Source organism: Homarus americanus, unplaced genomic scaffold (assembly GCF_018991925.1).
Source record: "Homarus americanus isolate GMGI-L3 unplaced genomic scaffold, GMGI_Hamer_2.0 scaffold32929, whole genome shotgun sequence".
In the NCBI taxonomy this organism is placed as follows: domain Eukaryota; kingdom Metazoa; phylum Arthropoda; class Malacostraca; order Decapoda; family Nephropidae; genus Homarus; species Homarus americanus.
Genome location: NW_024737097.1, coordinates 9,245,543 through 9,270,254, shown reverse-complemented (window position 1 = coordinate 9,270,254; position 24,712 = coordinate 9,245,543). Strand labels below are relative to the sequence as shown.

The following is a 24,712-nucleotide window of genomic DNA, read 5'->3' as shown; positions in this document are numbered from 1 at the left end:
GGTGATCATTTTGAATATAAACATCATATTTTTGCATTAGACATACAAATTTTAGATAAAAATTTTTCTCAAATTAACTATGTTATCTTTTGTGCAAAATATATGACATTTATATTCAAAATATTCCTGGTCTTACAAGGAATCCAGCAATGTCAATTATATTATCCTAACTTTAGTTTGAGGTATTATTTATTAAAATTTAGTGGTTATCCCACACATCTCCTTGGGACGGTTGGTGGGGGGGGGGGGAGGGAGGGACCGACCGACCATCTGTTACCCTGTGAAGAATTATTTTTTTTTTTATTAACTGAAGATATTTGTTTTAGCTCATAAAATTCATACAAATTATCCGGTCTGAATATAATTTACATTGCTGGAATTCTTATAATTTGATGATCATTTTGAATATAAACATCATATTTTTGCATTAGACATACAAATTTTAGATAAAATTTTTTCTCAAATTAACTATGTTATCTTTTGTGCAAAATATATGACATTTATATTCAAAATATTCCTGGTCTTACAAGGAATCCAGCAATGTCAATTATATTATCCTAACTTTAATCTGAGGTATTATTTAATACTAAATGTTAAAAACCCTGGAAGGGAGGATTGGTGGGGGGTGGGGGGGAGGGTTGGGACTGACCGCGCGGTTGGAAGAGGGGGGGAGGCAAGGTGGGGTACTTTGATTGACAGATAGTGTTGTGAAGATTATTTTTTTTTTTATTAACTGAAGATATTTGTTTTAGCTCATAAAATTCATACAAATTACCCGGTCAGAATATAATTTACATTGCTGGAATTCTTATAATTTGGTGATCATTTTGAATATAAACATCATATATTTTTCATTAAACATACAAATTTTAGATAAAAATTTTTCTCTAGGTAACTATGTTATCTTTTGTGCAAAATATATGACATTTATATTCAAAATATTCCTGGTCTTACAAGGAATCCAGCAATGTCAATTGTATTATCCTAACTTTAGTTTGAGGTATTATTTATTAAAATTTAGTGGTTTTCCCCCAAAAATTTCTCTGAGAGGGAAGAGCCAGGGAGTGTAGTGTGAGAGAGGGAGGGAGTTGAGTCCATTATTTGAATGGACATTAACTTGGCGACTGTATTTCTCTTAAGTATTAATTGTGTGCATGTACCATCATAAAATTAAGATGTTATTTTTACTACAACATAGGTATGTGCCTTCAAAAAGTGGAGTTTGGGGGTCAGGCCGGTTTCTATTGGAATTAATCCCATATGTTCTGTTGTTCACTTAACGCGGATTTCACTTAACGCGGGACCCTCTGGGTTCAATTGACCGCGTTAAGTGGGGTACAACTGTATTTACGAAAAGGGTAAGGAATTTAAGCCCTAGAACAGATTACTGTATTGGCGGACTAATACTACAGCTGGTGGACCGCCAAATGCAAGCTAAAACATGTGGTCAGCTCGTAAGAAACTTGTTAATCGAGGGATTGCTCGTTACTCGAGGGATTGCTCGTTAACCGAAGTTAAGAATCTTATGGAAGGTAACTCGTTAACCGAAATCACGTTAACCGAGGCACTCGTTAACCGAGGAACCACTGTATAGAGAAATGAATTACTTCATTATAATATTGGAGAAATAATAATAATAATAATAATAATAATAATAATAATAATAATAATAATAATAATTAATGGTTTATTGAAAGAGCATGGCAGCCAGAAGACTGAAAATATACAGTTGCATAATTGGGAATGGGCCTCTTGATTGAAAAATAATATACAAGTAACATATGTGATACAAATATGATATACAATAACTAGGTGGGGAGAAGGCAGGGGCGCACTCAGAAATTGAGTAGGGGGGGGGTTTCCAAATTACTGAGAAGTCTGGCGAGCGTAGCGAGCCCTTTCAGCTGGGGGGTCCGGAAAAATTTTTGAAATCTGACCAATATTTGACGCCATATGCACTGAATCTTAGGAAATAATCTGAGGTTGAAGATGGTGTAATCTAGCATCCTAATCTTTGTATATAGACTTATATTACAGGATAATAGAAGTCATAAAATGCTTTTAAAATATTTTATTTGCACAACATTAAAATACATGAATTTACAGCACTAAATATAGAGTATATAATATGGTTATTACTGTACTGAATGTGTAACATTCATTAAGCATTTTAATACTTGTATATAATGACTAACTAACATTGAACACTACATGTGAAGTGAGGATGAGAGAAGTGGGAACATGTTCCCTGACCCAGCATGCTCGATTTCCAACGCCGTATTATCGCACGAAACAGTTATTTGAAGCACACTTGCGAAATCATCAAATATGTGAAAGTGGATGGAAAAATAATTTATAAATAAGTAAAATCTATAGAAAATGTACAATGTAGATGAGAAAATGAAAAAAAAACATTAAATCTCAATATTTCACACTGTCCGGCAGTGCTGTATATTAAGTGCATTCAGGTGCATGGGAATGGCAGAGGTGGTGGAAGTTACCATGGCGTGGGGTGAGGTCAGGTAAGCTGACCCAACCTTCGTGTTACTAAGGTGTCGCCAGGTCAGGTATGGGTTGGCCGCACCATGCAGTACCTGGAGGGGGGTTTTTGGGCAACCAGGAAACCCCCCTGGGTGCTTCCCTGGAAGGTCATACTACAAGGCATTTCAACTTAGTGACAGTGTAAGAAAGTAATATTGACTGGGAGTGAATACACTGGTTGATTACAAGTTATTGATAATTTTTACAATGGTTGGGACTGGCTGTTCTTATAGCGATCAGTTCGTGCTCGTATGGGCTGGATGCGGTTGTGGTGTCAAGCAACAATTCGCGAACGAGGGATCTCAGGTGGTACCGTATATTTCGGCTTAGAAGACGCAATTTTTATTGCCATGCGTCTTCCATGAAGCTAGTTGATGAGTTGTAGCAGAGGTTTTCTTAGGGTCAACTGAAATCAGCCCCTTACAAAGACTGTTACCTCATTACAGTACTTAGCAATTACAAGTATTCTCTATACAGGTTGTACCTCTCTAGTCCGGCATTCCGTGGTCCGGAACGATTTTAGTTTGCCAATGAGGAAAATTAATTTGAGTCTGGTACTTTCGATGTGTCTAAATTTTGCCTTATTTACCATACTTTTTTGGCGAATTACTACCTCTAATAAAGCAACATCCTAATAAACCAACGAAAATAACACAGATAAAGTTAAATAAAAACTAAAAACAACACAGAAAAAGTTTTTATGTTCTACAGCTTCAGCTAGAGTTGAACCTAATGACTTGGCAACTTCGTCATCTGAGTAAAGACACACACAACAACATTGGCTGTCCTTATGTTTTCAACTTTACCACCACTGGTGGGTAGAATTTATGTTTTAAATTCAGAAACATGAATTAAAATATATATGAACAGTAAATAAGTGTTGCTTTCATATTCTTATGTAGAGTAATGACGATATGTTTTCACATGTGAGCACTTACATATGCGATCTCACTATTTTTCTTTACCATTAATGGTTAGCTACTTATATTGTTCCATCTATTAACATTAAATAACATTACTTCAAACAGCCATATTAATTGTTTTACATTAATTTTACTACAGCTACAACCAGGGTCTTATTTTCTTCAGTTTTATATGTAGAACCAGTCAGTCACTGGTTTTGTAAACAACGAAAACAATGCCGTCTCGTCTCCTCGTGTGTTTTAACATTCTACGTATTATTAATGAATTGTATTGTTCATTTTGCACACATAAACATTAATTCAATCAAAAAGACATTCAGTAATAAACAATAATGAATCTTTTGTACACAAGAAAAATGACGCTGTTTACACGATTATGCACGTCTGAACGTTGGCGGGCCGCTCAAACCCGTCGAAATTCAAGTTCCCGCTGTCGAAATTTTAAATTGTGTAGTGTTTTTTTCCATATAAAAAACGTTGAATTAAAAACTCGCGAAATTTGAGAACCTACTGTACAACATTTAACCCTTCAACATGTTTTCAAAGAGACCACGAAGCAGTGAAAGTGGTGCTAGTGCTTCCAAGAGTAAGCACAAGTCACTATCTATCCAGGAAAAGGGTAAATTTCCATGGTCCGGAAATTTCCATGGTCCGGCACCGGTCAGGTCCCTAGGTTGCTGGACTATAGAGGTACAACCTTACTACAGTAGGCTCTCGCCAATAACGACTTCCACAATAACGTTTTCGACAATAACGGTAAGTTACAATAGATACCCATTTTCGATAATAACGTCTGGATTCTCCTGAATAACGGAGATTTTGTGGGAAGCGTCCGTGTGCATCAATGATAGCGTTTGTTTGCTGCCATGTTGATGACGTAGTTGTCCGCTCCACCTCACTCTCACACACGCTCCGTGGAATACAGCGCTGCATCCACGTGTGAGATTTTAGCCTCTATAACCAGTGGTTGCGAGGGTCGGTGATCAATAATGGCTTCCACATTTTTACCTGTGGGGGTTAGGGGAGGTGGTGGACGGAGTGATTTGCCGCCTGAACGCCCGGGAACTTTTAAAGTGAATGAGAAAAAAGATCCCAAAGCTAAGAGACAAAGCCACAAGAAGCGTGCCTCCTCGGTCAAGGATAAAGAACAGATTGTTGAGCTCATTGAAAGTGGTGCACGGAACATTGATATTGTGAGGAAACTGAACTGTCCTCAGTCTACAGTGCGAAATATTAAGAGGAACTTAGAGGAGACCAAGAAGAGTATTGCGCTGGCTAAGAAATATTTCGGTAGTGATGGAAATGCGAGGCGAGTTATGAATGATAAAAATGATAGAAACAGGTTGTTTGTGATAACAGAGCATTTTCTTTTGAAATGGTTAGCTTGTAGAATGAAAGACAGTGCAAGTGTTAGCGGCCCTCAGATACGGCACAATCATCACACCAAGCACCTCAAAAACTCCCCCAAGCTAAGTGTTATTACTCAAACTTTTTATTTTGATGATTGCATAGCAATTCTTTTTGTTTCAGCGAACAAAAAGTGTTTAGGAGGGCTTCTAAGGGGAAAAACTGGGTGAAATTCTTGGGGCGGCGGCACCAATAAACCCTTTTTACATGTATTTTAATGTCACACAAATAATGTTTTCGCTAATAACGGCATTTTTCAGGCACCTATTAAACGTTATTGGCGAGAGCCTACTGTATAAAACAATTGATTTAACTAATATTGTTGATACACTGCAAAAAATACGATTATTTACTTACTCAGTAGGTAAAAAATAAACGGCTGCAGCTACACAACCCTAGCTGCTGTGCAGTTTGTTTACTAATGGCAGTGGTGCGGCAGTGCCATCTATTGAGGAATTGCTAAAGGTTGTCTGCTGGTCTCAAAGTGCAGGAACGTTTGTTTCTTCACACTTGCTTACCAAAAATTTTAATTCAACTAATTTTTACAGAGTTGCTTTTTACTTTTAATTTTTTTGTTTTTAAATAAAGATTTTTTTTTCTTTAGACGTTGATATTCATGTTTACATTTGCTTGCACCTCGGTTAACGAAATTTTGGTTAACAAATTACCTTCCATAAGAATATTCAATTAGGTTAATGATCAAAAATTCAGTAAACGAAATTCTTACGAAAATGTTTCGACATGCTTTGGCTTGCTCACCAGCTGGAAGATTAGTACGCCAATACAGAAATCAGTTCTAGGGCTTACATTTGTTAAAATTGGAGTAAATATCAAGAAGGCTGTACTATTCAATAATTTTCCAAGTTTTATATTAAAATTTTTAGTCATTTCAACACTTATTTAACATAATTGCAGTACAGGGAACTAGTTTTTGGTGCGCCAATCAGCCACTTCACTCACCCACCAAGGCCTCAGTTTGTATTTCTGTTCTGTGGATGAAACATCTTGCTTGTGGGTCTCTTGAACACAGAGTATTTTTACGTTTTTACAGTACAATTATTGGTCATTCTGAAATTTTTTAACATATTGACAATATATAGTGCAGTGCAGTGTTGATTTAAAGAAAATAAACTTGAATTACACCTAGTGAACTTAAAATTTTATGGGTGAAATGACGACATGAAACATGGGGTGATTGCTCTTCCACCCCCACTTCCTTCTCTTCTCCCTTCTCCTCCACCCCCACTTCTAATTCCCATCATCATCAACCAGGAGCCTTCTACATACACACCTCAAAGTAAGTGTACTTTACTGCATTTTTTTTACTTTGTATGTAATTTTCGGTGAGCTGGAACCAATTACCGAAAATCCCATTGAAACAATGGTTTCGGCGAACAAAATTTTCGGTTAACGAACGACCTTCTGGAACGAATTGTGTTCATTAACCGAGGGACCATTGTATTAAAGATTTCCACTTCTTATACAGATTTTTTTTTTTAAATTGATGAAAATGACGACTGATAAGCAGTTATAAATGATGATATTCAAAGAGGTGTGTGTACTTGTGCCAAAAGGGCTGTATATCAAGCAACGGTTTCACTGGTGTCGGTTAATAAGTATAAAAAGTTTTTTCCTAGAATTACATTTCCAAAATCAGGGTGCGTCTTCCACGATGCAGCGTCTTCTAAGCCAAAAAATACGGTAGTAGGAGCCGGTGTCAAGGATGGTGCAGAAACTTCTCACCAAATTTGCAGATGAGGTCGTGGTGATGGTCAGAGGGAGCCGACAGGGTCAGTGTGTTGAGCGCTTCTTGGTATGTGGAGTAGGAAGAGGAGAGAATAATCTTGCATGACCTCTTTTGCACTTTTTCTCGGTGTTTCTGTTGTGTGGCATTTAGGGAGGAAGGCCAGGTAGGGAAGGCAAAGGTGAACTTGGGAAGTATGAATGTTGAGTAAACACTCCGAGGGACTTGAGTAGGCGGAGAAGGTGGAGACGGAAACTGAAGGATTTGACAACTTCACTGACGTGTGCTTTCCAATTTAGTTTGTTAGCTATAGTGATGCCAAGGAGCTTAGTGGGGTCTACAACCTGGAATGTGTTGGGGCCTAAAGTAATGGAAGGGGGTGGGACAACATCAGAGGAGAGGTTGATGTGCATAACCATGATCTTGGTATGGTTGATGGTGACGTGGTTGTTTGTAGCCCAATTTTGGAGATTGTTCAATAAATCCTGGAGGACAGTATAGTCGGGAGCCGAGTTCTTGACACTGATCTCAATGGTGGTAGTCGTCGACATATTTCCAGCGAGCAGGGGTTTCTCTTAGGGCAGCATTGATAAGCATAAGGAAGCAGAGCGGTTCCATCTTGGTGCCTTGGGGGACGCCACAGGTGAGTGACTAAAAAATGGAGATAGCCCCTTGGAAGCGTGCGGTTTGACGTCGGTTACTGAGGAAGTCTGTAAGCCATGGTATAAGACTTCTTCGAAACCCCAGGTCGATGATTAAATTGTGGTCTACAAGGTCAAATGCTTTGGTGAAGTAAATGAAGGCGGCAGCCACAGACGTTTTTCGTTTCTCCAGATGGCGGTATATGTAGTTGAGAAAGTTGACAAGACAGTGAGTGGTGGAGGAAGTTTTCATATTGCCAAATTGCTGAGGGTCTATGGCGCCTGCAATATCAGCATAAGCCCAGTCAAACACGAAACTTTCACAGATTAAGTTGGGTATTGGGGGGATTACAATTGGTCGTAGCTCATTTAAGGATTGTAGGCTGGTTGACTTGGGTACTGGTGATACATATGAGGTCTTCCAGTAAGCTGGGCATCTTGCTTGGCTGAGGGAAGCATTGATGATGGAGCAGAGGGGTTTAGCTATAGCTCCGGGGAGAACTCCTTGTAGAGTTTCATTGGTAAGTTATTGGGGGTGGAGGAGTGCTTTAACTTCAGTTTGTCCAGACGTTCTGCTATTTCTAATTCTTCTACTAAGTCAGTGGGAAGGGGGGCTGGTAGGTAAGCAGGGAGACTGGTTGTGTCAAGCATATAGTTGCGAAAAGGTTGTTTGATTGCTCAGCTGCGTCAACATTAGAGATGGCTAAGGAGGGGGTGTGTCTTATTGTTTAGTACACAGAGTTCTTTAACCCTTAGGCTCCGGGTGACGTTCCAGAACGTTCACCTATTTTCCCGCCATTTTTTTTAAATTATTTTTGGAAAAGTTGATTTTTTCTTGATTTATCCTGCTTGAGGGGTTACTGCCAGCAGCCTAACCCGGGCCTTAAGGGTTAAACTTACCATATTACAGACTGTTATTGGTCTGCTTCAGGTGTTGCAACTTGGTTGGGTAGTGGGACTTCTTTGCGGTGTGTATTTCGCGGATGACTTGGTTGCGAAGGGACCTGTAGCGGAGTCTATGCACCACAGTTTGTTGATGCCTGGACAGTTGATTACCACTACCCACACATTTCAGCTAATCAGGGTCGGATTAAAGGTCTCGTGGGTCTGGGGCTAATTAAGTTCAGAGGGCCTATCTCAGGCTAATGTATAGGCTATGAGTACAGTATATGTATAAGCTAATATTCAAGTATGTATGCATGAATGTACTGTATATTATATATGTATGTATGAATAAATTTGTATGTATATTTTATAGCTTCATAGCTTGTTTATTAGGGCTAGGAAACACTGTAAACACACAGTCACCCACATAGTAACAATATTATCACCTATCATAACACTAGCTTATTTACATACAGTAATACTTCGCTTTACACGGTTCCCATTTACGCATTTCCACATTTACGCGGTACCCCGCCAGAACCGGAATGCCCACTTTATGCGGTGCATCTACTCACATACGCGGAGAGCGGCTGGCGGTCCTGCCGTGCCGCCATTTTTGGATTCAAACCTCCCGCCATCTCCCGCCATGTTGGGCACGCGGTGCGAGTAGGTTGTGCAGTGGATGCCTCTGTTGCGTTATCGCTGACGTCGTATGACGTATCAGACTGTGATTAGGCCACGCATCCTTACCTCCCTCCGCCGCTAGCTGTGATTGGTTTAATGTAATATGACGTGCCTTCCCGCTGGTGGGTAGAAGGCTCTTGACCTAGCCGCGTCAATTACATCCCTCCCGGCCACACCGTGTATACAGGTATCTATTGTTCCGTAAGAATGGCTGCCACCAGACCACCACCACCACCACAGAAAAACCTTGCATTACCTGGACCCAGCCGCCCTAAGCCAAAGAAGATATGATCTGCCCTAAGCTATGATGTAAAGTACAAGATTATTCAAGAGTTGGAGAAAGGAACAAGACAAGTTGATTTGGCGCGCCAGCATGGCGTGAACGAATCTACGATCCGGACAATAAAGAAGGATGCAGCCAAGATAAAAGATCACATGAACCTAACCTAACCTGAAGTAAGTGTTAAACCTTGATTTTTCTTTTACCTGGTACAGAATATTATTCTCTTATTGATATTTCTCTTCTATATAATGTGTGTGTGTATACCATCATAACGTTAAGATGTTATTTTGACTACAAGGTACGTATTGTGTCGGGAAAAAGTGGAGTTTGGGGGTCGGCCCAGTCTCTATTTCAATTAATCCCATAAGTTCTCTTATTCCATTTACGTGTTTCTCGTTTTACGCGCTACTCCGCGGGTTCAATTGATCGCGTAAATGGGGGTATTACTGTATATAATTATGCTATAACGAACAGATTCTACTACGAATATTCCTATAATGAACGGTTTTACCTATAAAATTGAGAATGCTATAACGAACACAACTCCTACAAGGAACGCGGATGAATACGGGACTATTTCGTCCCGCGCATGAATACAGTATTGTTGTACAGCGGCTCACAGCAAGAGCGTCAGGCGCCATCTTGGTTCATTGTGTAGTCAGTGCACCACTGGACTTGTTGAAATTTCGTCTTTTGATGTGGAAATTCGTGTTATTTGTATAACTATTTTGTTATACAAGTGTACAATTGTAACAATGAATCGTCCAAAGTGTGTGAGAAAGCTAATAACCCTTGAAACTAAGAAAGAAATCATAAAGAAACGTGAGAATGGAACAAGCATTGCGAAACTTAGTGATGAATATGGGATGGCTAAACCGACTATATGTACGATTTTGAAGAATAAAGAGGAGTTAAAAACTGTGCAAGTGGCTAAGGGAATCTCTAGACTTAGCAAAGCAAGGTGTAATGTGATTGAAGAGATGGAAAATTTACTCTTAGTGTGGATAAAGGAGACAGAAATGGCAGGTGATAGTATTAGTGAAGCTATAATTTATGAGAAGGCCAAACAATTGTTTGAGGACCTTCAAGTCAAGGCTCCCAATGGAAGTGCTAGTGCTGTGCCAGTGTTTAAGGGTACCATGCTGCATGCTGAACAACAATAAGGTAAGATAAAGTACTGCATTTTTTACAATTTCCACAGAAATCTTTCAGTGTTAAGTGGTTGATTTGGGGGTCTGGAACGAATTAATACCATAACGAACAAATGCTATAACGAACGAGGTTCTAGAACCAATTAGATTCGTTATAGCATACCCCACTGCATTACCAAAAATTAAAAGCAATGTACCTGCACAGGTACCAAACAGTATATTACTGGGAGGACCAAGTTGAACTCCTAAAATCTTCCAAATAACACATCTATGAGTTTCAAAGAAAGGTAAATATTCGTCCATTGGCTGTCCTCTGGTTTTGATAAATTTTTTTTTTTGTGTATTATGGTGTGTTTTACTCAAATGTGACCTATCCTAACTTAACCATTTTTGGGGAGCTTCCCTGCTACTGAGGTGTTGGATACAGCTGGGCGATCTGGTACACTTATGGTTACAGACAAAAGAATTTCTGTCTTTTCTTAAAAGTAAACAATTCCCAGATGTAGGACACAGTCTTGATGTTGGTAGGACACCATGATCTTGTAATATTTGGAATACTTCACTACTGTTCTCATAAACTCTCTGAATAACAACTAGATAAGGGAGAGGGCACTTATCACACACCATCGCGAGCCTTCAAAATGGTTGATTCAAAATGATTGGCCAGCCAAGTCACATGACACAATACTTTAAGGTCATTGGTTGTCATGTCACAAGGAGGAGGAGAGAAGTGACTCTGGCAACATGGAGGGTACAGAAATTTATGCCTGGAAATTTGTGAGATACTCCATGAATAGTGATTTGCACCAGAAATGATTGAAGTCGCATGTTTGTTTTTTAGTCTTTGTGTCTGTAATATTGAAAATTGGAAACCTGCGGACAGCCAATGGACGAATATTAACCAAATTCAAATACAGTGCAGTAGATGCATTGTTAATAAATATGATATTATTTTACTTGTTGCCACTACACAAATCTCGAAAATTTTATAGTTGCAATTGGTAATTTTGACAATTCTAAGAAACTTTCCTTCAATGGCAGTTCTGGCGCAAATTTCGTTTAAGTGAGACATTTAACATTTTATTATGTATGTTCGTACGTGGCGGTACACACTCAGAACCTCGAATGATGTAGAGGTACACATGAAAAACATCGAATGACTGAGGGGCTCGCCAGTTAGGTTAAGTTATGTTATGTTGGTTAGGGTTTTGTTTTTACGGTAATACTATCATTTAAGTTATCCAGCGATAAGTAGGATTTTAAGTTTTGGATTCAGTAGTTTAGACAATTCTACGACACTTTTATTCTATGGCATTTTTCCCACTGGTGATTACTTTGAGAAAATTGCAATAAATTATTGGAAATTTTTCATATTTTTTCTAAGTTCTTGATATTGTTACTACCGTCTGAGAGAGCTCGTGTGTGTTCGTTTATTGGTTTTTCTGCTCATTACGCATGCGCTAGAGTCTGAACACATGCGCAGTTGTTCTTTGGACAGTGATTGGTGGGTATGATTTTGGATCAACCAATCACAGCTCAGTATAGGCCCCCTGCCAACCCCCTCCTCAGTCAGAGAAAGCAGCCAGGCAGTGCGCCATGTGGATGACGAGGAGGAGAATCTCTTGACCCCAATTCGGAGTCTTCCGAGTCTAATTAAGGCAAGGTTTAGGGTTAAGTTAGGTTAGGTTAGACTTCGGATTATTATTCTGACCTTCATTTCTATTGCAAATTATTACTTTTTTTTATTTCCCCCCACCCAAAACCCCATTATTTTTTTCTCTGAAAGTAATCACGGGTGGGAAAAATGCCCTAAAAGAAAAGTGTCTTAGAATTGTCTAAACTACCGATTCCAAAACTTAAAATCTTAAAACTCGCTGGATTACCGAAGCGATAAATTTACTTTTTTCCGAGGTTTTGAACAGTTTTTTTCCTTGATTTTGAAATAAACAGTAATAAAAATAACTCGCTCGTTCAGTTAGTCCTATATATTAACCAAAATTAAGGCAGAATATGGCTCTAAAACTGCATTCTAAATCTGTACTGTACTTGGATGAATCAACTACATTAATTACTGTTTGTGTCAACACTATACTGTATATCTATAGACATGAACCAAACCAGAGTGAACTTATACAGTACAGCCTGTACTATACTTTCACCCAATAAACCTCTATACCATATATTATATTTATCATCATGGTCTATCATCCTTAAGAATACCCAAGAAACAATATCAAAACACTTGCACAACATACCTCTTCATCCTTTCGTCCCTGTCTTACCATGTCAGCCTCCAAGTGTTACTGACGGTTCTGCACAAGTGTCTCAGACTCATAAAGCCTAACACAACAAAACTGTGAGACACAACACTGTGACGGCACCGAGTGTGAGCCCTTTAAAGACTAGACTTGATAAGCACTGTTGTAGGTTCAGATACATTCAGGAGCCAGTGCATACCCTGTACTTGCCAACAGTGCGTAAAAAAGACGTTACCAATCGCCTTAGCGGCTAACGAGCAGATGAGTGGTGAAGAGGCTAAAAGGCACACCTGACCCGGTCACCTGTCATCCGCGGCCCAGCCCAGTAGTTCACACAAAACAACAACTGGCAACTCAGCTTCAGCAACACCTACACACTCAATATTTATTGACCGTCAGCCAGTCACCACGTGAGTGCAGACAAAAATATTGGCTCATAAAGCTTGTGTATCTATCTTAGCTTTTGCACAAAAAACAAAACAAAACAAACAAACAAACATAATAAATGGAAGCGGTGGGTGAAGCAGTGGCTTACTAAGCGACGGAAACACTCATACAAATCTGCTTAGTTGATCTTTTTGACATCCTCGCAAACCGCATCTTTCCTACTTGCTTTGAGAATAACAACTCATAAGATGCATTTTTCTTTACTTTGTCCATATAATCTTTTGATGTGACCTCCCATAACATTGGTAATTCTTTATACGTACGCATAAATCGTAACAACACATCCCGAGCGTTACTTCTTGTTTGGGTAGGTGACACTTCCCTATCAGCAAGACCCACAGTAGGCCTACTTTGGCTACTTGTGCACTCCCTGACGCCCGTTGCTATACTGGACCAATATTGACATTATTAGCCTCATACGGACATATTTATTGAAAATATTATAATTATTTTGAAACTCATCAATCCAGATTCAATCAATATTGTTAGGTCCCCCCTTTAGCCGTTTACCTTTTACTTATACTTTTTACTTTTACCCTTTTCACCACTGATGACTCGTTAGCCACTTGGGCGATCGGTACGTCTCTGTTACCCACTGTTGGCAAGTACTGGGCATGCACCGGCTCCTGAATGTACCTGAACCCGCTCCAGTGTTGGTCAAGTCTTGTCTTGAAAGAGCTCACACTGGGTGCCGTCACAACACTTTCTGGTAGATTGTTCCAAGAGTTGGCAATCCTTTACAAGGTTGTTTCGTAGTAGATGTTCCATCGCGGCATCTCTGATAATACTCTCAAGTACTTTACACATTATGCAGGTCAGGCTCACCTGTCTATAGTTATTTGTGGAGTGACGAACGCCCTACTTGAAGATAGGACTCACATAAGCCACTTTCCATTCACTGGGGACCTTTTGTTCATCAAGGTATTTACAAAACAGGATCTTCAGGGGCTCGGCAAGCTCGTTGCACAACCCTTAGCACTCTAAAATGCACCATGTCAGGGCCGGGACTCTTATGGACCTTTTGCTTTGACAGTTTATTTCTAATACCCTCTTCTGTGAGCACAATGTAGGTCAGTGCTGTGTCGAACCGTCTGTCCTCAAACGCAGGAAAGTTAATCGCATCCTCTCTTGTGAACACCGAGGAAAAGAAGCTGTTCAATGCCTCAGCTTTATCCTGGTCAGAATCTGCATAACTACCATATTCAAGCCTCAGGTCTGATACTCCTACTTGCGTTTTTAATTTCGACTTTGCATAGCGGTAAAACGCCTTTGGGTTTGACTTGACGTCGCTTGCAACCAGCCTCTGGAACTCCTTTTCCGCCCTTCTACACTCTATCTTTGCTTGGTTTCTGGCTCTTGCATACATCCTCCTGTCCTGCTCATCGTTTGACCAACCCACGTCTTGAATTTCTGGGTTTTCTTCTTAACTTGGTGGACAGCAGCATGGTTCATGCTGCGGTCGTATTCCTAGAGGCACTGGGTTTGGTCTTGGGTATATATTTATCGATCAAGTGGGTCACTTTACTAGTTATGATATTCAACGTAGTGTCTGCATTATTGTGCCTTAATGAGTCAGGCAAGTGAATACCCCTTATCTCTTCCCTCATCCCGTTGTAATTTCCCTTATAATTATTGGGTCTTATAAAAAGGTCGTTCAGATATCTAGACGGTCCGTCTCTCGTAACGATCTTCAAGAGTGAAGTGCTTCCCCATCTGGAGTACTGTCACCCCGTCTGGTCCCCAAGATATACTAGGGACTGTCAGTTAGTTGAAAATGTTCAGGGCCGGATTTAGCAATAGACCAAGTAGGCCATTGGCCTAGGGCCCACCGGTATCTGGGGGCCCACTGTAACTAATTTGTCGCGCAGCGTGCCAGGGTATAACCTTGTTTCAAGTGTACACCGAGTATTTCATTATATAATATATTCACAACCATAAGGGTCCCTGTACAATAAGTATAGGGCCCGGAGTATGGGGCCCCTGTACAATAAGTATAGGGCCCGGAGTATGGGGCCCCTGTACAATAAGTATAGGCCCGTAGTGGTCTTCAACTGGTGGGCCATGGGGTGGTTCTCAGGTGAGCTACGGACTAGGTCAGAATAAATGCTATGAATCCCCTGGCATATTATGTCCCTTGTGCAAGTCACTCCTTGAACCTTGTAGGAACATCAGTTGGCAGCAGTTGCCTTGGGTCTATTTCATATTCCAGATTTTTGCAAGCCTTATACAACTTCTTCTCAGCCTCCACATATAGATGGGATCACTTGAAAGCTGTACTACCTGCTGAAGGAATTGTAGTGAAATACCCTTTCAGAAACACGCTGGAGTGAGAGGGCTGATGCTGTTAAAGCAGCGTTTTTACATTACCTTGAGATAAAGTCAGCACTGGAGAACATATGTTCTGACAGTAGACAAACTGTGGCTACAAAGCTTGAAGGTGAAGGCCTCATAAGACAAATCGAAGCATTTGAAACAGCACTTCTTACTGTAATATGGTATGAAATCTTAACAAGGTTTAATGCAACCAGCTTATCACTTCAAAAAGTTGAGACCGACCTTCTGTCAGTTGTGAAACTGTATGAGAGTTTGATCTCCTTCGTCTCAGAAATGAGACAGGGTCAGTTTGATGAAATAGAAGATCAGGCTAGGGCTTTTGCTGAGCCTGTCTACACAGAGACAACAAAAAGAACAAACAAGACAAAACATTTCTTTGATGAATCAGTTGGCACTGAAACTCAACTTGATCCACGTGAGAAGTTCAAGGTGGACAATTTCTACACCATATTAGATTGCCTTAGGAATGAATTAGAGCACAGAGTGAATGCCTACTCAGAAATAAAGAAGCTGTTTAGCTTCTTAATGGAGTATGACAGTATGAAATATGATGATCTCAAAGCCCAACTGGAATTGGTTGTCAGTACCTATTCCAGTGACCTGGAAGCATTTGTTCTAGATGAGTTTTTGCAATTTAAAGACATTTTGTCTTCTGAATCTGACAGGTCAGTGACAAACATCTCCACTTTGCTGAGGTCCAAAGATGGTATTTTGACAACTGCCTTTCCAAACATTAGTATCTTGGTAAGAATTTTCCTTACCATCCCCATTACAAATTGTGAAGGAGAGAGGTCTTTCTCTACTCTATCTAGGGTGAAAAATCACCTGAGGTCTACCATGGGACAAACCAGATTAAACTCACTTTCATTATTATGCATTGAATCTGGCCTCCTACAATCCCTTGACACAAACAGTATCATTGACAAATTTTCCATGAAAAAAGTAGGAAGAATTTATTTTGAAATTCACACAGTTTGCTGTACTTCATGTGCTTGCAAAATTGATTATGCTTCAAGTTAATTGTATTTCTTTCATTATTCCCATATATAAGATGTACATGATATAGAACTAATTTGATTAAAAGTAATGATGTGTCACATTGTGTTGAAATTCTTATTTCTTACATTATAATATTATGATATTATGTAATATTTGATGACATTTGGCCATTGCAAAATAATTACAGCAAAATATATATATGTGTATATATATATATATATATATATATATATATATATATATATATATATATATATATATATATATATATATATATATATATATATATATATATATATATATATATATATATATTGATTATTGAAACATGCAAACATCTTTAAATTTGGGGGCCCACTGATGAGTTTGGCCTGGGGCCCACAAGTAGGTTAATCCGGCGCTGAAAATGTTCAAAGGAGGGCCACCAGACTAGTGCCTGTGCTTCGGCACCTCAACTACCCTGAGAGATTGGAGCGCCTGAACTTGCCTAGCTTATACTACAGATGGGCAAGGGGTGACCTAACTGAGGTGTATAAGCATCTCAAGGGGCACTACTCAGTCAAGTGTCGTTACTTGGAGCTGGCGGACCCCACAAGGGGTCACAGCTCAAGATTGAAGAAGCCACAGGTCCAGAAAACTATGAGGGAAAACTTTTTCGGAGTGAGAGTAGAGAACTCTCGGAAAAATCTGCCAGAAAGTGTTGTGTAAGCTCTTTGAAGACCAGACTTGACCAACACTGGAACAGGTTCAGGTACAATCAGGAGCCGATGCATGCCCAGTACTTGCCAATAGTGTGTAACAGAGATGTGACTGATCGCCCAAGCAGCTAAGTGGCCGATCAGTGGTGAAGAGGTTAAAAGTAAAAAAAGTTTATGTAACGTCCTAAACGTTGATGCGGTCAGAACCACACAATCCGCCACAAACGTCGACCCTTGCAGTAATTGCATGTCAACAAACTACGTGATGACCCTGGGATTTTAACCCCTGATTCTCTACGTCTATGCATGTCTATCACAAATTGTCTTCTTCCTTTTACGTACTTACACCTGTGGGACACGCAGTGCTTTACAGCTGTCGCCGCTGGCAATCCTGATGAAGGGGGTAGCTGGGGAGGGGGATGTCCAGACTGCCCAGTATGGGCCAATAGGCCCGCTGCAGTTTCCTCCATTCTTATGTTCTTATGTTCTTAAATGCTCAAAGAGGAAAGAACAATACAAAGAAAAGGCTGGTGTAGATGCAGAAACACTAGGAAGTGAAGTTCATAAAAGTACTAAGCACCAACTAAAGCAAGCTTAAATAGAGTTCTTAGAGGAATAGCAGAAAGCATATTACCTGTATCGTGTTTTTGTTCATTTTGATAATTAGAACATGACAAATTTATAAAAAAAAATTGTCCTGGACTTTTTTTTTGGGGGGGGGGGGGTAATTACCCGCCCTGCATAAAGTGCACCCAGTATAGAGCAATAAACTCAATAAGCCACAGGCCTGCAAAGTTTTATTAAATATAATTTTAAGTAGAATAAAATTTTGAATAGAAAGTGAGTGTGAGTTATCTGAAGAGCAAAATGGATTTATGAATGGAGAAGGAACTAAAGAAGCTATATTTTAAAGAATCTTTACTGGCAGCTGGAGGCTGCTGTATTAGTACCTAATGAACTTACTAATTAGTTCGAAGTTACACAGGGAGTAAGACAAGACTGTGTTCTATCTCCAACAATGTATAATATATATTCAGAATTATTAATAAGAAAAATTATGAGTGATAATAAAGGACTAAAAGTTAATGGTAAAGTAATTTCAAATAAATGTTATGCAGATGATACTCAGGGCTGGCCCTAGGTATAGGTCGTATAGGCGAATGCTAAGGGCGCCATCGATCCATTGGGTGGGGGCAAACGACGCAAGAAAAAAAGAAGAAAATTATAAATTGAGCTTGAATCTACAGAAAAATGCTGGTTGAAACCTGGCAACACTGGTTCAGACAGTCTGTCAGACCTCGCCCTCGTGTGCGTCACTTGTCACTGTAATGTATTTTTTCTTCTGATCCCAATTTAGAGTTTTGTGGGTAACGTTAACTTTCTTGACTGTAATAGATACAAAACTTAACCATCAGGGAAGGGATTAAGTAGTGATATACAGAAAAATAATCGTGGGCTAATGTAATATGGATGGCGAAATATGGTAGGTGGTAGAAAGAGTGCACCGCCAAGGCGCCATTAACAAACCCGATTAATTTCGTTTGTGTTTCTGTTTTAGGATATAAACCTGAATAGAAAAATTACAATTGAAACTCCTGTCAACTGTATCAAAAAGACCTAAGCTCTCTGGTGCTCAGGGGAAAAAGAGAAGAAAAGAGGGAAGAAAAACGCATGAGATGCGTGTATTTTGATAATCGCTGACTGTTAGTTGCGAAGATATTCCTTTTAAATCAGATGTCTTTAAAATTATCTGTGATTTTGTATTATTATGTTACAGGCTATATGCCATGGCATAGGCTATTATTACTGGGTTTTGATTTTTTATTGCTGAGTTTCTCATTTTACAGGCAATGTATCATGGACTCTTGGAATAAGGCCTTTAGGCAATGCGCTATTATTACTGGGCTGAATTGAATTTTTTTAATGTTACAGACTATATGTCATGACATAGGCTATTATCGCTGGGTATAACTGTCAAGTGTCAACTGCTTTGTTATCGTGATATGCATAATGGTCGCACAGCCCTATTGCTTGTTGTTTCAGATGCACTTCTGATATATTTTTGACCTCCTCCCCCTGGAAACCTTGAGCCACCTGCAGACACCCTCCACTTCTGCACAGCCCAGTGACACAGTGTCAAGCTCCCCTGTCCCTTCCACTTCTGCACAGTCCAGTGACACAGTGTCAAGCTCCCCTGTCCCTTCCACTTCTGCACAGTCCAGTGACACAGTGTCAAGCTCCCCTGTCCTTTCCACAGTCTAGTGACACATCTAATGAGCACAGCAAGGCTGCACCTGTAGACCCTGCGGACTGGCCATCTCTCCTGTTCGAAGAGGACCATATCAGATTAAGCAAAGTTTCACTTTTCCAAAACAAAAAGATGGGAGAAGATGTCATCAAGAATATTTTAACAGAGTCTTAGTCAATGGAGAAAAAATAAATAAAAAGAAGCTGGCTAATGTATTAAAAAAAATGATAGTCTTTACTGCTTCTGTTGTAAAAAAATTTCTCAGAAGGATTTCAAATTGAATAAAGAAGGATTCCGGGATTGGGAAAATGCCAGCCACTTGCTCAAGACAAATGAAAATAGCTCGGAACACACTTCACATATGGCAACATGGAAGGAACTGGAGGTTCACCTTGCAAAGGGGAAAACAATAGATCAACAAGAGATGACACTTGCTGAGGTTGAGAGGGACAGGTGGCACCAAGTCCTTACTAGATTGGTGGCAATAATTCTGTCTTTAGCTGAGAGAAATATGGCTTTAAGGGAGTCCTTAGACACGTTTAACAAACCACACAATGGCAATTTTCTCAAAGAAGTGAAGCTTTTGGCCAAATTTGATTTAGTTATGAAGCAGAATGTTAGTAAGGTGGAAAGTGGAGCAGGCAATCACACTCATTATCTTGGCAAAAATATTCAAAATGAGTTAATAAACACCATCAGTGGAAATATATTATAAAAAAATGGTGGAAGAAATCACAGCATCAAAGTATTTCTTCATCATTTTAGATTGCACACCTGATCTGAGTCACAAGGAACAGCTCTCTGTCATACTGTTCACTGGAAGACACGCCACAAACAAAGGGACATTTCATGAGGTTCCTTGTGGCAGAGGAGTCATCAGGGGCAAGTTTGTCATCCCTCATTCTTAAAAGGCTAGAGGAGTTAAACATCCTCTTTGAGGATTGCAGAGGGCAATCGTATGACAATGGTGCCAACAAGAAGGGCAAGAATAAAGGTGTTTAAGCCAGGCTGCTTCAGCAGTATTCAAGGGCCTTATTTGTTCCATGTGGAACCCATACTTTAAATCTACTGGTCGCTGATGATACTAAGAGCTCTCCAGATGCCATTGGCTACTTTGGATATTTGATGAAACTCTTCACACTGTTTTCAGGCTCCATCCAAAGATGGGCTATCCTTTTTAAAACACGTCAAAACGACCCTGAAATCATGGTCAGGAACCAGGTGGGAGAGCAAGGTAAAAAGCAAGTCATACAAACACTTTTGGAGGTGAGGGAAACTATTGCAGATCCTGTCATTAAGGTTGAAGCCCATTCTTTGGCAGAGGATGTTGGATCCTACCGTTTTTCTATTTGCTCAGTAGTGTGGTATGGCATCCTCAACAACATTCAGCATGTGAGCAAGCTAATGCATTCAACCTGCATACAACTAGAAGTGGCTGTGGACCTGCTGAAGAAAACAAGAGATTGCCTTACCAGATAAAGAGACACTGGCTTTACTGGTGCACCAACTACTGCTAAGGAGATATGCGAAGAGATGAATGTGGAGACAGTACTAAAACGAAAGAGGTAAAGATCAACAAAAAGGCACTTAGCTACGAGTCTGTAGATGAACCTATCAGTGATGCACTCAAAAAATGGAGACTTCCCTCTTTAATGTAGTTGTGGATGCAGGCATTTCTTCCCTTGATGAAAGATTCCAGATCTTGGGAGAGGTGAATGCCAAGTTTAGGGTGCTACACAACTTCGTCAGCATGTCCGAAGAGGACCTGATGCAGCAGTGTGAAACAGTGAGCAACACTCTTACCTCCAAAGGGCAGTCAGATATTGATGGCAGGGAATTGGCTGTGGAACTGCAAAATTTTCCACATTTATCATCAAGTAACATGACAACCATGGAACGTGTGACTTTCTTGCATGAGAAGAAACTGATGGAAGTATATCCCAACATGTGTGTAGGTCTGAGGATCTCTGCCACTTTCCCTGTAACAGTGGCTGCTTCGGAGAGGAGCTTCTCTACACTTAAAATTGATCAAAAACTACCGAAGGTCTAATCGGATGCAAGAACTCCTCAGTGAACTGACCATTATCAGTGTGAATCATGACCTTTCCAGACAATTATCATATGATGATATAATAGATGACTTCGATGCAAAAAGGTCAAGGCGAGTCAGGCTGTAGAGAAAGTATGCATTTCAGTTAACGGTAATTGTATCGTTGGAGACCACTACTGCAAATTGCTACGGGTACAATTCATCGTAAATTTTAAGACTTTTTCGTCTTTCTGTAATATTTCTTAAACCTTGTCAATAAATATGTTTTGCTCCTTATTTGGTGAGTATTCAGTGCAATGGCCAGTATCTTTCTATGGGGTCTGAAGTAAGACTCTTTTACTTATTTTATATGTACAGATATGAAAGTGTTTGTGTAATTATATGCTCAGGATAATGGGTGGATAGGCATAATCTATGTGTTGCTAAAGGTTGGAGTGGATTAGTCAAGACCTAGCGTGTGTATGTGTGGTGGTGGTGGTAGTGGGGGGGAGGGCAACCAAAATCTTGCCTCGGGCGCCAACTTTGCCAGGGCAGGCTCTAATGCTGCTGCTCTTATCACAGATAGTGAAGAGGCATTACAAAAAATCGTTATCATATTAGTGGAAAAAGGTGAAAAATATGGTTTATGAGTTCATGCTGTAAGGACTAAAGTAATGGTTGTTACCAAATTAGAAATAAATCTGAAAAAAAAATTATGGTAGGCAACAGGAACTTAAACAAGCAGAAAAGTTTTTGTATTTGGGAAGTAACATTAGCTGTGATGGTAGATGTACGGAAGAAATCCAAACAAGAATAGGGCAAACAAAAATCTAAAAGACCTAATGAAAAGAGACATTAACTTCAAATTTGAGAAAAGGGCTGCTGAAAGGCTTGATATGGCAAGGACTGATGTATAGATGAGAGCCGTAGACACAGACATTTTGCTTTTATACTCACTGAAGGCAAGTAACCTGGGCGCATGTGCCTAAGTGCCAGCTGTAACCAAGGCAGCATCCACCCTCACAAGTCTGTCCAGTTCACACTCAGTGCCACAACAGGTTGTTCCAAGAGTTCATAATTCTCACTGCAAAAAAGTTTGTCCTCACAGTTTTCTGGGCTCTTGGCTTTTTCAACCTTGAGCTGTGACCCCTTGTAGGGCGGGCGTCCGCCAGCGCCAGGTATGTGCACTGACCAAGTAGTGCCCGCTGAGATGATTATACACTTTAATTAGGTCGCAGAAAGAGGTTTGGAGGCCTTTGGAGGCCATTATAGGCGAATGCTAAGAATAAGCTACACTGACAGGAAAACAAATGAAGAAGTACTAAGATTAGCATAAATTTCAAGATAAATACTTGAAATGTACAGAAAAAGAAAAATGAGATACTATGGTCATATAATTGGAGATAATAACAGAAATATTAATGGGAAAAGTTGGCAGGGGGTCAGGGGAAGGCAGAGACTGGGAAGGATGAACGAAACTTAAACTGGGTCCTTAGAGAGATACAAAATAATGGAGGATTGGTAAAAACAGCCCGAGAACGTTTAGAGTGGAGGATCGTGGTCGCCAACCCTCAGATATGAGGATGGCAGATACTTTGGATTGAGTGGACAGACTCGGTTTCAGCAAATGTAGCAAATGAATCACAGACACTAATAAAGAAATATTACCCACATTAGACATGAGGCTGGATGAATTTATCACCACGAGCCGACAGCGAGTTTCCACTTTACATGGAACCTTACCCTATTACTGTGATATGAGAGCAGTGAGTATAAGGAAGGGCTCTTACCCTAGTGTCGTCAGACTTGCCCATACAACAGAAGAGAAGTCGACATCGGTGGTCCCAGCTGTCTTGATAGGCTCTCAATACCTTCCTGTAGAACATAATAATAATTTAATACCTGGGATTTGAGAGAGGCCATAGAAAGACTTGGTGTTATATACTGCAAAGTATATACACAAGGCTATATTAGAATATAATTAGAATATATATATATATATATATATATATATATATATATATATATATATATATATATATATATATATATATATATATATATATATATATATATATATGCAAGTAAATCACTGTAGGTGATTTAGGTATGAGAATTTACAGTGAAGAGAAAATGAGAAACTTAGCGCTTTTGTAATTACATCTTCTAAGGTGAGCCAGTACTCACCCCTAGATTGATTTGAAATTACACGAGCAATTTTGGGGAACTTCTGTGTTTTCTTCTTTCCTTGTGGTTATTAGCATATATATATATATATATATATATATATATATATATATATATATATATATATATATATATATATATATATATATATATATATATATATATATAAATTTTTGATATCGAAATGGAAGTGAGTTGTCTTTATTCACATCTTCAGGCAGTTGCTCGAAGATGTCTTGAATAAAGACGAGTTCAGGTGCTCCGTTTCCTTTTCCCGTGATTTATCAAGATTTTCCTTTCAACATTTCATTAGATTTGAATATATATATATATATATATATATATATATATATATATATATATATATATATATATATATATATATATATATAGTGTGTATTTGATAATGTATATACAGTAAGTGATGGATTTGTGAATATTTATTTTCTTTCATTTTTTCATCACTTCTTACATAAGTTTAATCTCTCTCCCTCTGTCTATCTCTCTTTCTATTTCACACACACACACACCACACACACACACACACACACACACACACACACACACACACACACACACACACAGACACACACACACACACACACACACACACACACACATTAACTTCAAATTTGAGAAAAGGGCTGCTGAAAGGCTTGATATGGCAAGGACTGATGTATAGATGAGAGCCGTAGACACTTTCAGCAGACACTTTTACTTTACTTTTACTTTTATCCTCTTCGCCACTGATAGGCTCGTTAACCGTTTGGGCGGTCGGTCACGTCTCTGTTACGCACTGTTGGCAAGTACTGGGCATGAACTGGCTTCTGAAGGTATCTGACCCTGTTCCAATGTTGGTCAAGTCTGGTCTTTAAAGAGTTCACACTCGGTACCGTCACAACATTCTCTGGCAGGTTGTTCCAAGAGTTCACAATTCTCACCTTCCTACTCCACATATCAAGAAGCACTCAACACATTGACCCTCTAAGCTCCCACTGGCCATCACCACGACCTCATCTGCAAATTTGGTGAGAGGCTTCTGCACCATCTTCGACACCGGCTCCTACTACCACCTGAGATCCCTCGCCCGAGAATTGCTGTTCGACACCACAACCGCATCCAGCCCATACGAGCACGAACTGATCGCTATAAGAACAGCCCAGTCCCAACCATTGTAAAAATTATCAATAACTTGTAATCAACCAGTGTATTCACTCCCAGTCAATCTTACTTTCTGCACTGTCACTACAGTA

At 39.6% G+C, this 24,712-nt stretch overlaps 1 protein-coding gene across 1 annotated transcript in view; it reads right to left on the bottom strand.

The window, feature by feature from the left end:
• LOC121873107 (diacylglycerol lipase-alpha-like) overlaps positions 1–24,712 on the bottom strand; it is a 38,566-nt gene that overhangs the window by 5,774 nt on the left and 8,080 nt on the right. The window contains exon 5 of the mRNA XM_042376418.1: positions 23,063–23,147. Within this exon, the coding sequence (XP_042232352.1) occupies positions 23,063–23,147 (85 nt within the window). The remainder of the gene's footprint in view (positions 1–23,062; positions 23,148–24,712) is intronic.